We start from the raw sequence: 14,539 nt of genomic DNA on the forward strand, positions 1-14,539 counted from the left end.
TTACTTACAACAAATAAAAGTAAATCAAGGAAAACATATCAACATGTTGATGTATGAAAAAGTGTTTCCTTCTGTACTTTTAATTTTGTCAACTCTTAAGCAATAAATTTTTTAGGAGGGAAAGAGCACTAAGAATGGGTAGGATCAGGAAAGACTATGTCTAAGTTGGCATTTGAGCCTTACTTCGAAAGAAGATAGATTATACTAAGTGAAAGTGAGGAGAGAGTACATTCTAGACTTTTAAGGACCACTTCTGCAATGACACAGGGGTAGAAGTGAAATGCTGTATACAGCTGGGAGGTCACCTTGAAATGGAAAGTTAGCAAAGGGGAATATTACAAAATAGAACTGGAAAGATAGGTGAGAGTCAGATCATAGGGGATTTAAATGCCAACCATAGGATTTTGTGTTTTATTGTAGAGGCAGTAGGAGCTGTTGGCAAATTTTGGAGGGAAATGAGGTATGAGCTATATTTTAGAATATTTAATTTAATCACTTTAGAAAGGGAAAAGATACATCTTCTGTAGTGATGAGGGAATTGTTGTTTGGTTTATGCCAAATGGTCTCTAGCTTTGTTATTTAAAATATGTATTAAAATTAATATAGACTCAGTGTAGCTCTAAGCAGGATTTAAAACTAACGAGAATGCCTTTGAAGTGTTCAACAAATTTAAATAGTTAATTTGTTTCTTTGTGTTCCAACATAATTTCACTTGAAACTACTTGTATAAGAATGGGTTAATGCACAGCTTATATATCCAAGCAGCATTGACGATATAGAATTTCTGATTTTTTTTCTTATTTATTATACCAAGACAAATCTCCAAAAGAAGGAGGCCTCTTCCCATCTTTTAGGGATTACTGGTTTCTGATATTTTTAATGTATAATGATTATGGTCCTAGAGGCAGTACTATTTTATTGTGTTGGCAGCAGCATTCATAGTGCACATAAATCTCCTCTCTGTACTCTGTTTTCCATGACTCAATTTCTCAGTTTATCTTTCTTAGCTCTTGAACATGTGCCAAACTCTGTTCGCTTGTGGAAGGCAGCTGTGGAATTGGAAGAACCAGAAGATGCTAGAATAATGCTAAGTCGAGCTGTGGAATGCTGCCCCACTAGTGTGGAGGTAAGCCATTGAAGTTTTTTCAGGTAACTATTTCAGGTTGGATTATATCAGACATAGGTTGAAAGTTTGGAATTTTGGAAATTAGTTCCTTACTGAACCTTTATTAGATTTATTTTATTCATTGCAACTGAATAGTGTGTCAATGTGGAGTTTTTTGCTTATTTGATAAGCAAGAATGGTCACTTTATATTACCTTTAAATTATATTTCTGTTTATATTATCTCTGTCCTAAAAGCCAATCAAGTCTCTAGATTTTTACAACTTTTTTCCTTTCCTTTTGTTTAATGCAGTGATTCTTGATCTTGTGCTTATATCTGAACTTGATCATTTTGAGCTGCACTAGGTATTAGATAATGGAGTATCTGTGCTAAATTTAGTATTAATATACTTAGACTAGGAGAACAGGATTAATGTGGGGAGGAGATAAAAAGAGGAGGAACCAGGTTGTCTAAGGAAGTGTGAACCAGCCAAAATCAGAAATAGTGAAAAGCTCTTGTGCCAGTCTGTACTATTTTTTCATCCTTGGTGATGAGATATAGAGATCCTGGCTTTTTAAAAATTTAATTTGAAAGAAATGGTTTTAATGAATAATATCACAGAATCAACTGAGTCAGGACAGTTAAAGAGAACTGTGGCATAACATTTTCCACACTCTCTCTCTCCTAAATATTCAAACCTTTGAATCTTAGCACCTTCCTCTAAGTACCCAGGAGGTCTTTGACCCACCCTATGTAAAGCAAATGAGCAAAAATAAAACTAGAAAAATGTAAAGACTCATATGGCAAGAGCCAAGTCTCTCCCTGATAACCCCAGAGTTAACAGCTGTACAAAGGCTCCCTTGTTGCAAGCATGTCAGGTCCTCTACAGTTCTGGAGCACCATCTCAGCCAGAAAATCCAGTTTGAGATGGACAGTTAGATCTGTGGTCATTTGTGCACTTAACTCAGTCTCTGCTTACAAAGCAGCAGGGTCCAAGGCCCATTCAGAGAGGCAGCCCTCTCCATGGGGGAAGGATGAGGCTTGTAGTAGCTCCACCAGTCCCCGCCCAGAGAAACAGGGCTGCCTGTCAACTTAAGAGAAGTGAGTGAATTTTCATTGAGTGAAAATTGTTGTTATAAGAAAAATCAACCAGTTCATTTAAAAAATAAAGTAAAATTCAGTTTTCATATATAACTAGTTTTGTTTAAAGAGAAATTTGCTTAAATGGTAGTAGCATTTCCTACTTGCCTTTTTCATAGCACACATTCAGGTTTGTTCACCATATAGATTGACACTGCTTCTTTGAGAGCACTGGTTTTTTTGGCCTGCTAATTTTTCTCTTTATTTATGATGTCTTTCTTCTATACAGCTTTGGCTTGCTTTGGCAAGACTGGAGACCTATGAGAATGCCCGAAAAGTCTTAAACAAAGCACGTGAGAACATTCCCACAGATAGGCATATCTGGATTACTGCAGCGAAACTAGAGGAAGCCAATGGAAATACTCAAATGGTGGAGAAAATCATTGACAGAGCCATCACATCACTTAGAGCAAATGGTGTAGAAATCAACAGAGAGCAATGGATCCAGGTAGTGCTCCGTATTTATTTTTGTTTTAAATGACTATAATATAGAATCATTTAAAAAATTTTAAAAATGATAATAAATATTAGAAGCATCAATGTTCAGGAAAAACAACCAGCACATTTAGGTGAGAGGAATCTTACATAAGTCATTGACATTTGTGTACTGTTAACATAGCTACGTAGACATATAAATATATATGCATACATACACCAGGTATAAATATATGTTTGCCATATGCCTGTAATACCAAGCTTTTTATTCTTTCACAATAACCTTTTTGTTGAAGTTTTTTGTTTGTTTGTTTCTCCACATAGGTATTTTATTTAATTTTTTTAACATGTATTTTAATTTTAATTGCACATTTCTTTATGAATCATATTAGGAGAGAAAAATCAGAACAAAAGGGGAAAACTATGATGGAAGGGAAAACAAGTGAACAAAGCATATGCTGATTTGCATTCAATCTCTATACTTCTCTTTCTGAGTGGAAATGGCATTTTCCATACAAAGTTTATTGATGTTGCTTTAGATCACTGAACCTTTGAGAAGAACCAAGTTTTTCATAGTTGATCACTGCACAATTTTGCTTTTACTGTGTGCAATGTATTCCTGGTTCTGCTTGTTTCTCTCAGCATCAGTTCATGTAAATCTTTCCAGGTTCAAGTTTTTTGAGAGAAGATTTCTGAATAATTTACATTGTATGTTTATGAGACTATTACAATTTGCCAGTGGATATGAAAAATGGTTTTGTGATTAAGAGATGGATGATTCTAAAAAAAGTGTGCCATATTACAAATTCTGTATTGAAAAAAAAATTTCTGCCATGCTTAGGAGACTCTTTTGATTTGGAAAGAACACCTTGCTCAAAGTTAGTCTCTGCAATCTTTACACTTCACATTATATCTCTGTATTTAGGATGCTGAGGAGTGTGATAAAGCTGGGAGTGTGGCCACCTGCCAAGCTGTTATGCGTGCAGTCATTGGAATTGGGATTGAAGAAGAAGATAGAAAACATACCTGGATGGAGGATGCAGATAGTGTGAGTCTGGTGTATATTAATTCTGTATGTGTATTGGGGATAGGAGGGAGGTGACAATTCATTTCAGGAAATTTCATTTATTAAAATACTTTCTATGTATTAGTTAAAATACTGAGCTAATTATTAAAATGCAAAAGAAAAAAGAAAAAGAAACTCATTCAGTCCTCTGACTAGTCCAGCCATGTTACATTCTAATGGGGGAAAACAATAGGAATTCATGTAACTAAATGCAATTATATATAAAGCAGACAAGGAGTTTGGAGAACAGAATGGCTGTTAAAAATTGCAAATGATCAGAAAAGGCCTTGGCTTGGAGGTAACTCTTGAACAGAGCCTTGTAGGAAGCTAGATAGAATAGTTAAACAATATCTGACTAGTTTTCATCTTTTTCCTTCTCTCTATTATTTCTGAAAGTATACTAAGCAAACATAAATCTACATTGCTATGAATTCATGGGATAATTCAAGTCAGTATTATGTGTGTGTGTGTGTGTGTGTGTGTGTATGTGTATATATGTATGTGTGTGTATATATATATATTTAAATATATTATCTTCCCCCATAGTCTAAGTTCATTGAGAAAAGAAATCTTTATTTATCTTTGTATTTCTTCTATCAAATAAAGATGCTTTTAAAATGGTTTTTAATTAACAACTAACAATATTTAATAAATGGACTATCTATAGAGAATAAGAAGGCATGCTATTTTCAATCAACTTTGTAATTGAATCACAAGTAGCTCAGTACCAAATAAGCAGTAATTTTTTACTTACTGAAGTAGGGAACAAATAATCATAAATTTACATTTTCTTTCCTAACTAGTCAGAGCCATAATTTTTTTTTCTCTGTAGTTAGTGCCAGTCTTCTCTGTTTAGCTGTTTTCTTTCTTATTTTTACTTATTTGATAGTAGTCTATTTAAATGTGACTAATGTATGATGGGATGTATCTGCTATTTTAAATTGTTCCTCTAAACCAGGACTTCATGAACTTTTTTACCTGACATCCTTTTTAACTGAGAAATTTTTATGTGATCACGGGTATATATATATATCTATATATCTATATAATAAATATACAAACTTTTTTTGATAATAAGTCAGAATTTTGTGTCCCCTACATTGGGTTGCAACATGTGCATTGCAACCCACAGTTTAAGAAACTCTGCTCTAAATAGCTTCCTCTTTCACATGTAATTTATGAGTGTACCTGTTTTCTAAATTTTTTACCTGTGCTAAAGAGTACAACATTCTTTGTACTACTTTTTATAGGTACCAAGGACTTATTCTTTTCACCATTGGGGACAAAACCATATAAAAACAAGCAATAATTGAGAACCTTAACTTTTCACTATTATTTCCTCTACATGGAAATGATTATATAGACTTTCTCTGCATTTCCAGTTTATTAGCTTATTGATTTATCAGACATTTATTAATTATCTAATATGTACAAGGCCCCAGACAGGACTCTGGTGATACCAACACAAAAGATGTTCTCTTCACTCAAGAAATTTACAATAAAGTAGGGAGAAAAAGGAATATCCAACTATATATAGATTATAGTATGGCTTAGTGTATGGGAGATATCAAATAGAGAGGGAAGAATCATTGTAGTTGAAACTATCAGGAAAGGTTTTTATGTCAAAATATGCCACTTGAAGAAAGAGAATGATTTCAATAGACATATTTGAATTGGGGGTTGAAATAAAGGAGACAAATTTGTGTGAAGGTGGAAGCAGAAAATTCAAAATTTAGGAACAACGGATTGTTTAGTTTGTCTAGAGTATTGTGTTCTTTTTCATCCTGATATCTCTGCCTAACTGGGTATTTAGAGGTTTTGTGGTAGGTGTGACTTTGCTGTTTTCTGGGATGGTCAGAAGTACATAGTCTGGTTATTTTACTCAATAAACTAATGTGTAAGAAAAATCCCCCTTTTTTTCCTAATTGATGTCATGCTTACTTGATGATTGGTGATAATTCATATTCTCCAGGAAGGAGGTTGGAAACTTAGAAAGTAGCTTTTAGATTGGTTTCTATGGATGTCAAATTTAGGCATTCCTGTATCATTTTATCTGAATTATATTTCACAAGTAATATTTCTTATGTTTTTCATGTGCATGATTCTTTCCTTGGTGTATACCTCTTAGCTTTTTGCGACAAAAGTAATCTCTTTAGAACCAGGCATTTAGCTTCAATCAGCAGTGGTTATTTCTATGACCATTATTTTCTATCAACTGCTTCTGCCTTTGCTTTACCTCTTCTAAACTTTTTTTTTTCTTCATTAAAACCTCTTAAGTTCCCGTCCCCCTCAGTATTTTTCTAATCTTCTCTGGGTGTTGCTGTGATCTCACTTCCCTTTCTCTTTGACCACAGTCCAGTGGTTGGTCATTTCATCTCTATCTCATTTTGGCTCTTTGAATCTTCTGACCCCTTAACCTGATGCTGCTTTTTTTTTTTTTTTTTTTGGTGCCAAAACTTAACCCTGGATTATGCCCAGCTTTCATTTTATATTCCTATTCATGAGCTGCTTAACATAGTTGAAGTTTCACTACTGCTGAATGGATTCATTCATGGTGTTTTAATCTGAAATGGGCCCTCCCTTTTGCAAGACAGGCCTTTTATTTCTCCTTAATGATTCCCTATCTCTGCTAAAGCTAAACCTTCTCTTCCCTCTTTAGGTAAGGAACTCCCCCAAATCTCCTCCTTCCCACTCTGTTAAGAATATTGCTTCTTTGCTGAAAAATCAAGACCTTTTGATATATAGTGACCATTATTTTTAAAAGTTTTTTTTATTTTCAAAACATAGAAGGGCAGTTAGGTAGTGCAATAGATAGAGCACTAGCCCTGAAGTCAGTAGGACCTGAATTCAAATGTGGTCTCAGACACTTAACACTTCCCAGTTATGTGACTCTGAGCAAGTCACTTAACTGCAATTGCTTTGGCAAAAAACAAAACAAAACAGAAAACCAAAAACATATGCATAGATAGTTTCCAACATTCACATTTGCAAAACTTTGTATTCTAGATTTTTTCCCTTTCTTCCCCCTATACCTCTCCTAAGCAAGTAGTTCAATATATGTTAAATATGTGCAATTCTTCTATACATATTTCCATAATTACCATGCTGCACACACACATACAAAAATCAAAGAAAAAAAGAAAAAACAAAAAGCAAATAAACAACAACAAAAAAGTGAAAATGCTGTGTTGTGATCCACAATCAGCCCCACAGTCCTCTGGGTGCAGATGGCTCTTTCCATTAAAAGACCTTTGGAATTGGCCTGAATCACCTCGCTGTTGTAATCTTATTGTTGCCATGTACAATTTTCTCTTGGTTCTAGACATATAGTGACCATTTGATAACTTTTTCTTCTATTCTCAGAGTCCTGTAATAGCATATTATCTTTCTATCCTCTTATTTTTCAGTGTCTGATAAAGAAGAGTCCCTTCTCCTAGCCAAGACTACCTCCAGCTTTCTTCGGTCTTGTATACTGAATCTTATTTCTTCCTGTCATTTCCAGCACATTCCTCCTATATCTTTAATTTTTCCCTATTAGTTCAGTTGCCTGCTGCCTCAGAAACACCTATGACCTCTCATCATTAAAAAATCCTTCACTAGAACTTACTATTCCTTTATCTGTCATTTATCATCTATATATTTCTCCTCTTTCATAGCCAAACATTAATGAAAAAGCCATCTGTGCTTACTGCTTCTACTTTGTGTCTCCTCTTTTTTTTTTTTTTTATTAAATCCTGTTCAATATAGTTTCAGACCCCATCACTCATCTGAGATTGTTTTCTCCAAAATTACTATTGGTCTCTTAAATGGTCAGATTCCATAATCATTAATTAATTTTTTAGTCCTAAGATCAGTAAATAGTGCAATGGAAAGAGCACTGGGATTGGAATCAGGAAAATCTAGGTTCCATTCTTGCTTTAGACACTTACTAGCTGTGTGACTAGACACATTACTAATCTCTAAGCTTCAGTTTCCTCACTGTAAATGAGGAATTACTAGCACTCATTTTATAGGCTTGTTGTGAATTAAATGAGATAATTTTTGTAAAGCACATTGTAAAACTCTAAATAGTGTTAAATACGTGGAGCTGTTACTGTTCTTCTCAATATATCCATTCCATTTTATACGTTAGCCTTTTTCTCCTCCTGAGTAGTCTCTATTTCCTGAGGTTTTTTGGACACTTTCCTGGTTCGCTATCTACTTTTTTGAGTGTTTTTTTCTCAATCTCTTTTGCTGGTTCATATCATTCATATCATCATCCCTAGCTATATTTGTTCCCCAGGGTTCTATGTTAGAACTTTTTTTTTCCCCTTCCTCTACACACTTTCTCTGGATAATTTTTCTTAGTAAATGATTTTTCTATTTCTGTGCAGATAACATCAAGATTGCTATATCCAGCCCCAGTCTTCTGAGTTTCAGTCCCATATCATCAGTTGCCTTTGAACTTTTCAAACTGAATGTCCTGGAGTCCTCTTCAGCTCAATATATACAAAACTCTTTCCCATCATCTTTCCCCCTAAATTCTCTCCTCTTCTAAATTTTCTTATTCTGTCAAAGACAATACCATTTAGCTAGTCTCCTTGGCTGTAATCTTGGCATTATTCTTAGCTCTTTACTTTTTCTTCAACAGACGTATCCATTTACTTGCCAGATCTTCTTTCCACTGACACAGCTACCACAGTTCAGACCCTCATCACTTTGTATTTAGTTGCAACAGCCTCCTAATTTCTACCTCAAAGCTCTCCCTACATGCTGCTCCTCACGTAATTTCTTAAAAACAGAGATCTGATTTTGTGACTTTATTACTCATTCAACTCTAATGGATTCCTGTTATCTGATAAAATATAAATTCTTTTTGCTTAACTTTTAAATTCTTATACACCCTAAATTTAACTTTTCTATCTAGTTTTGTTGACTATTAGCCCCACCTCCACCCTCTTTGGTCTAGCCAAACTAGCTATTTCTCTGATTCTCAGCCATAACAATTCCATCTCCCAAATTTGCATTTGCATTGACCATTTCACATATCTGGAATATATGTATACTCCCTCCTTATTGCCACTTCATAGTGTCTCTCACTTTAAGCATCATCTTCTACATAATGCCTTCCTCATTTTCCAATCTCTTGTGTTGTCTTTTCCAAACTACTCATATTTAACTACTTTAACTACTTTGTAGTTTTTCACTTTTATATTTGCCCTAAACAACAAGTATTACCCCCCCCAAAAAAAAAAAAAGTTTTAGTAAAGGTGTAAGGTTTACCAAAAATAAAGGAATTGAGCATTTATTAAAGTTTATTATGATAGACTGCAATAAGTAATTTTAAAATATTGTTTTATCCTCACAGCAACCCCGGGAGGTAAATATGATTATCACCCCCATTTTATAGTTAAAGGAACTGAGGCAGACAAGTTAAGTGACTTGCCCATGGTCATATAGGTAAATGTTTACAGCTTGAATTGAATACAAATTTTTTTTTCCATAATTATAACTTTTTATTGACAGAACTCATGCCTGGGTAATTTTTAACAAAATTATCCCTTGCACTCACTTCTGTTCCACCTTTTCCCCTCCCTCCCTTCATTTCCTCCCCGAGATGGCAAGCAGACCTATACATGTTAAATATGTCACAGTATATTCTAGATACAATATTTGTGTGCAGAACCGAACAGTTCTCTTGTTGCACAGGAAGAATTGGTGAATACTGATTCAGAAGTCTATTCACTGTGCTACTAGCTATTTTAATGGATTACGTTAATAAAGCTTAAAACTGCACTGAAACTTTTGGGACATCCTGTATTATTTTAAAATTTGTATTTATTGTCTCTCCCATTAGACTGACCTACTTTTGAGTTTTTATTTTATTCTTTGTACTTGTCTCTTCAGCACCTTAGCACAGTGTTTGACACATAGTAGGCACTTAATAAATATTTACCATTTGATTGCTTTTTGAATTGAAATCAGTCATTAAGCACCTCAATGTGTCAGTCTTAGAGTTAGGAGATCGAGTGTTGTGTATGAGGAAAACTCTTTAGAAAATCACTTTTTATTGAACTACAGTGAAGGGGAATACTATATAAAAAGGTAGTTTGGGACCAAGTTGTGAAAAGCTTTAGGTACCTATAATGGAGGAATTTAAATTTCATATCAAAAACAATAGGAAGTCACTGGAATTTATTGAGTAGGGGAGTAACATGGTCAGATTTATACTTTTAAGAGAATCGCTTTGACAACCTTTATGGAGGGTGAATTGCAGTAGGGAGAAACTTTTGCCAGGGAGATGAATTAGGGAAAACAGGTGAGAGGTAATGAGGATCTAAACGAGGGTAGTGGATGTGTGAATGAGAAAAGGGGACAGATCCAAAAGATAGAAACAAGATTTGGCAGCTGATTGCATTTGGTTCTGTGTAGTGAGGGAGGGTGAGGAGTCAAAAGTGACCAAAAGAATGGTGATATCTTTAAAGGAAATACAGAAGCTGGGGAGAAGGATGAATTTTTGAATATTCTGATGAGTTTGTTTTAAATACATATAGTTCATCCAGTTTGGATGTCCTATAGGCAGTTGGTGATACATGAATGGAATTCAGGAGAAAGATCTGGAAGTCATTTGTAGAGATGATAATCAAACTATTGTTAAGTGATGAAGTAAGTCATTGAGAGTGAGAGAATACCTGTAGCAGACAATGTTTTGTATTCTATTTAAAATTGTTGGCAAGAAACAGCACCAACCAAAAACAGAAATCCCATATGTTTCTTGTTTGCTTTTCAATTTCTTATATGACATTTTGTCTGTCTCATATTATAACATTTAACTGTGATCAACCAATATATTATTATGCAATTCCTATTAAATGTCATTACCAGGGAATCAGGACTGTATAGTGATGAATCATTCCATTTGTTCCCATTGGAAAATATTCTGATGCCTATGTTTATCTATTTTTCCCTTCCGTGTAGTGTGTTGCTCACAATGCACTGGAGTGTGCCCGAGCTATTTATGCCTATGCCCTGCAAGTTTTCCCTAGCAAGAAGAGTGTGTGGTTGCGAGCTGCTTACTTTGAGAAGAACCATGGGACCAGGTATGTTGTGGATTGATCATTTCCTTTCAGATGGGAGTATATTCATAAAGAACAGTTTTAACTTCTGATTTGAATAGTAGCTGGATTATAATGTCTTAAAAGTGCATTAGCTCTGTTCTATATGGATAAACCTCTGATTCTGTGGAGTGACTTTGAAGGAGGTCATGATGAGGATAAAAGTCTTTTATAACTTTGTTGGCCGACTACTTTGTAGAATTGTTTGTTAATCTTTACAAGCATCATGTATAGCATTATCATCATTTTTCAGCTGAAGAAATTGAAATGCTAATAGAGAAGTATTAACCATTTAGTTGGTGGCAGGTCCAAAGTTAGAATGCACAGCCCTAAGAGTTTTAATTGCCGCTGAATTGACTGAACCTTTTTTTTTTTGGGGGGGGGGGGTGGTCAATCAGGTATTCAGAATGTCTGATGCAGTAGGGCTTATGATAAATTGCTAATTTAGCATGAATGAGAGTAAACGTGCTGAAGAGATCTTCAGACAGTTGAATTTTGCTTTTAACAATGTGGGAGGGTGAGTCATTTTGGGATTAGTATCATATGCTTTTCATTTAAACTTAGTTCTGATTTTTGGCTAATTCTTGTGCTTTGAGGAGGTCCTGGATAATTTTTAATTGTCTCTCTAATTGAAAAAATATTTGAGGTTTTGTTTATTGGATATAAGCACTGATTAAATTAAGTGTTGCAATTTCTTAAATGTTTAACTCTTGCTAGTGCTTCTTAAGGTTTGTTCTCTATGATGTGCATCTGACATTTCTTGAATCTGGGTTGATCCTCCTAAAATTTATATCTAGTGCCAGATTGTTTTAAAAGCCTGAATTTTATAAGGTTGTTAATTCTTTTCAGAGTATTTCTACATGTAACTCTTAAAGTAATAATTTTAGAGTGATTAGCTACCATTCTACATGGCTTTATCTATGTTTGTAGTTCTTTAATTCCCGTTTTACTTCAGACCAGAAACTAAGGAAGTAAAGGAATGAGAAATCTTGAACTGATTTTTGAGTTTGGTTAATAGTCTTGTGGCAGCTAGGTAGCATAATTGATATACCACTGGATTTATAATCAAGAAAACTAAAGTTCATTTGTAACCCTAGGTAAAGCATTTAATATCTCTCTGTTTTAGTTTTCTCATATGTAAAATGGATATAATTCTAAGTACTTCCCTTGGTATTGTGAGAATAAAGAGTAACAAAATATATAAAATGCTTTGCAACCTTTAAGGCACTTTACAAGTATTAGCTATTTTTTTTTTTTTTATTAAGAATGTCAGAGATTAAGGAGCTTTGTTATGAGGTGGGGAGAGTGTCTATTTCTGGGAAAGGGAATCATTTAGAATTGACTTTTTTTTTTAAGCCTCACTAAAATATATTTTTTTAAAGATTAGCAACCTTCAAATGTCACTATAAGTTGAACCATCTTAAAATAACTTCTAAAATAATATGGTCTTTGTCATTTTCTTCTTTTCCTGTTGGAAGAGTATAGACTTGACTATAATTGTTTTTATCATTGCCATCCAGATTGTTTTCAGTGATTCAAGGTGAAAATGCCTGACTTAGCATCATATCGTATGAGAATTATTGCTTCAGTGAGTAGGCCTTTTCCAAGACACACAAGCTGTAAAAAGGATTTTTCCTGAAGTTGCTTTTATCAGAGAACGATAGTTAAACAAAGAGGTTCTTTGTAGAACCTTATTGTGAAGTTGGTTTTAGGATTTTTATGGGCAAAAAGAGTTTCCCGAATCCTCCCCATTGTAAAACTTGATGAATCATTTATAATTTTGGACTTTGAAACAATAACTGTATTTACAACATCAGACGATAGTGGAAGTTAGCACACTCACTTCTACAAGTTTATGGTGACAAATCTGAGTAACTACAACTCCCTGTTGTTTTGTAGGGAATCCCTTGAAGCACTCCTGCAAAGAGCAGTGGCCCATTGCCCGAAAGCTGAGGTGCTCTGGCTCATGGGGGCTAAGTCCAAGTGGTTGGCTGGAGATGTGCCTGCTGCGAGAAGCATCTTGGCCTTGGCTTTTCAGGTGGGTATAACTGTCATTAACACAAGCAGGAATAATATTAAGGCCTGAATGAATTTGGACATGGGGAATGTAAACCCCCTTACAGGATGTATCATCTACTCATTCTCCAACACCTTTTGATTGTTCAGGAGTGAATTAATCAAGAAGACTCAAGTTCTTTTGTGACCCTAGGTAAAGCACCTGCATTGACAGGTCTGAAGCAAGAGGAAAGAGTGAAGACCAGATTTTATCTGGCTACATTGTTAAGCCAAATAGAAATGATTTTGGTATGCTTTGTTCTCAATATCTTATCTACCCAAATAATCAAGAAGTAATGGGACAGGCCAAAAACTAGTTTAGGAGAGGTTACATAGTTTGAAAGGATTTCAGAAAGTTGAGGTGCTCACTTAGCAGAAAGGATAAAAGGCAAGGAAAGGCTGTTTCATCTTACGTGGCTGTATTGACTTATCAATAACTGGTGCCTTCTGAGTCTCTCAGGTCTTTTAGTTAAGCTGACTCAGATTTGGCTTTTGCTACTTGGTTCAAAATTTGCTTTCAAAAATAGGAAATTTGTTGCTTCTGATGGCATCTTACACTTCCAGTACTCTGTCTAATGTGTAGTGCACTTTAAATAATATGCAATTTTATGAATAGATGTCTTTATCAGAGAAGTCAAAAAAATTCCAGTTCCACCTCTGAAATGTCTAACAAATTATAGAACTTCAATCTTTCCATGTAAATTTAAGACAGTGAAGAGTAATTTGAAAAAATGGCCATGAAAATGTTAGTGAATAATCCGCTGTAAAAGAGTCTTGGCACCTAATGTAGCAAGAAACTCATTCATTGTTTTGAGTTTAGAGTACAAAATCATAAGAAATACACATGGTTAATATTAGCCAGCCTTGGTTGCATTTAAGTTTTTGGATGTTGTTTTTATATTGTTGTTGTTGATTATTGTAATATATCCTAACAACTTTGGCATTAACCAAATACATTATTTTAAAAATCCATGCTTCCTTAGTTTCTTAGGTAACTGTCCCTTAATCTCTTCAGCTTGTTCTAATTCTCCTCCCAAAAATATTTTTTTAATAAAGTATTACATTTATTTTATTTTTTTAATAGCTTTTTATTTACAAGTTATATGCATGGGTAATTTTACATCATTGACAATTGCCAAACCTTTTGTTCCAATTTTTCCCCTCCTTTCCCCCACCCCCTCCCCTAGATGGCAGGATGACTAGTAGATGTTAAATATATTAAAGTATAAATTAAATACAAAATAAGTATACATGACCAAACCGTTATTTTGCTGTACAAAAAGAATCGGACTCTGAATTATCATTTAATTAGCCTGTGTAGGAAATCCAAAATGCTGGCAGGCAAAAATATAGGAATTGGGAATTCAGTGTAATGGTTCTTAGTCATCTCCCAGAGTTCTTTTGCTGGGTATAGCTGGTTCAGTTCATTACTGCTCCATTGGAACTGATTTGGTTCATCTCATTGCTGAAGATGGCCAGGTCCATCAGAATTGATCATCATATAGTATTGATGTTGAAGTATATAATGATCTCCTGGCCCTGCTCGTTTCACTCAGCATCAGTTCATGTAAGTCTCTCAGGCCTCTCTGAAATCATCCTGTTGGTCATTTTTTACCAAACAATAATATTCCATAATATTCACATA

The 14,539-nt window shown here is 34.5% G+C and overlaps 1 protein-coding gene across 1 annotated transcript in view; it reads left to right on the forward strand.

The window, feature by feature from the left end:
- Window positions 1-14,539, forward strand: part of PRPF6 (pre-mRNA processing factor 6) — a 75,918-nt gene that overhangs the window by 27,606 nt on the left and 33,773 nt on the right. Inside the window, exons 10-14 of the mRNA XM_051976822.1 lie at window positions 1,008-1,126; window positions 2,474-2,692; window positions 3,605-3,727; window positions 10,703-10,824; window positions 12,739-12,877. Of these exons, the coding sequence (XP_051832782.1) occupies window positions 1,008-1,126; window positions 2,474-2,692; window positions 3,605-3,727; window positions 10,703-10,824; window positions 12,739-12,877 (722 nt within the window). The remainder of the gene's footprint in view (window positions 1-1,007; window positions 1,127-2,473; window positions 2,693-3,604; window positions 3,728-10,702; window positions 10,825-12,738; window positions 12,878-14,539) is intronic.

This window comes from Antechinus flavipes, chromosome 2 (genome assembly GCF_016432865.1).
Source record: "Antechinus flavipes isolate AdamAnt ecotype Samford, QLD, Australia chromosome 2, AdamAnt_v2, whole genome shotgun sequence".
Taxonomy (NCBI): domain Eukaryota; kingdom Metazoa; phylum Chordata; class Mammalia; order Dasyuromorphia; family Dasyuridae; genus Antechinus; species Antechinus flavipes.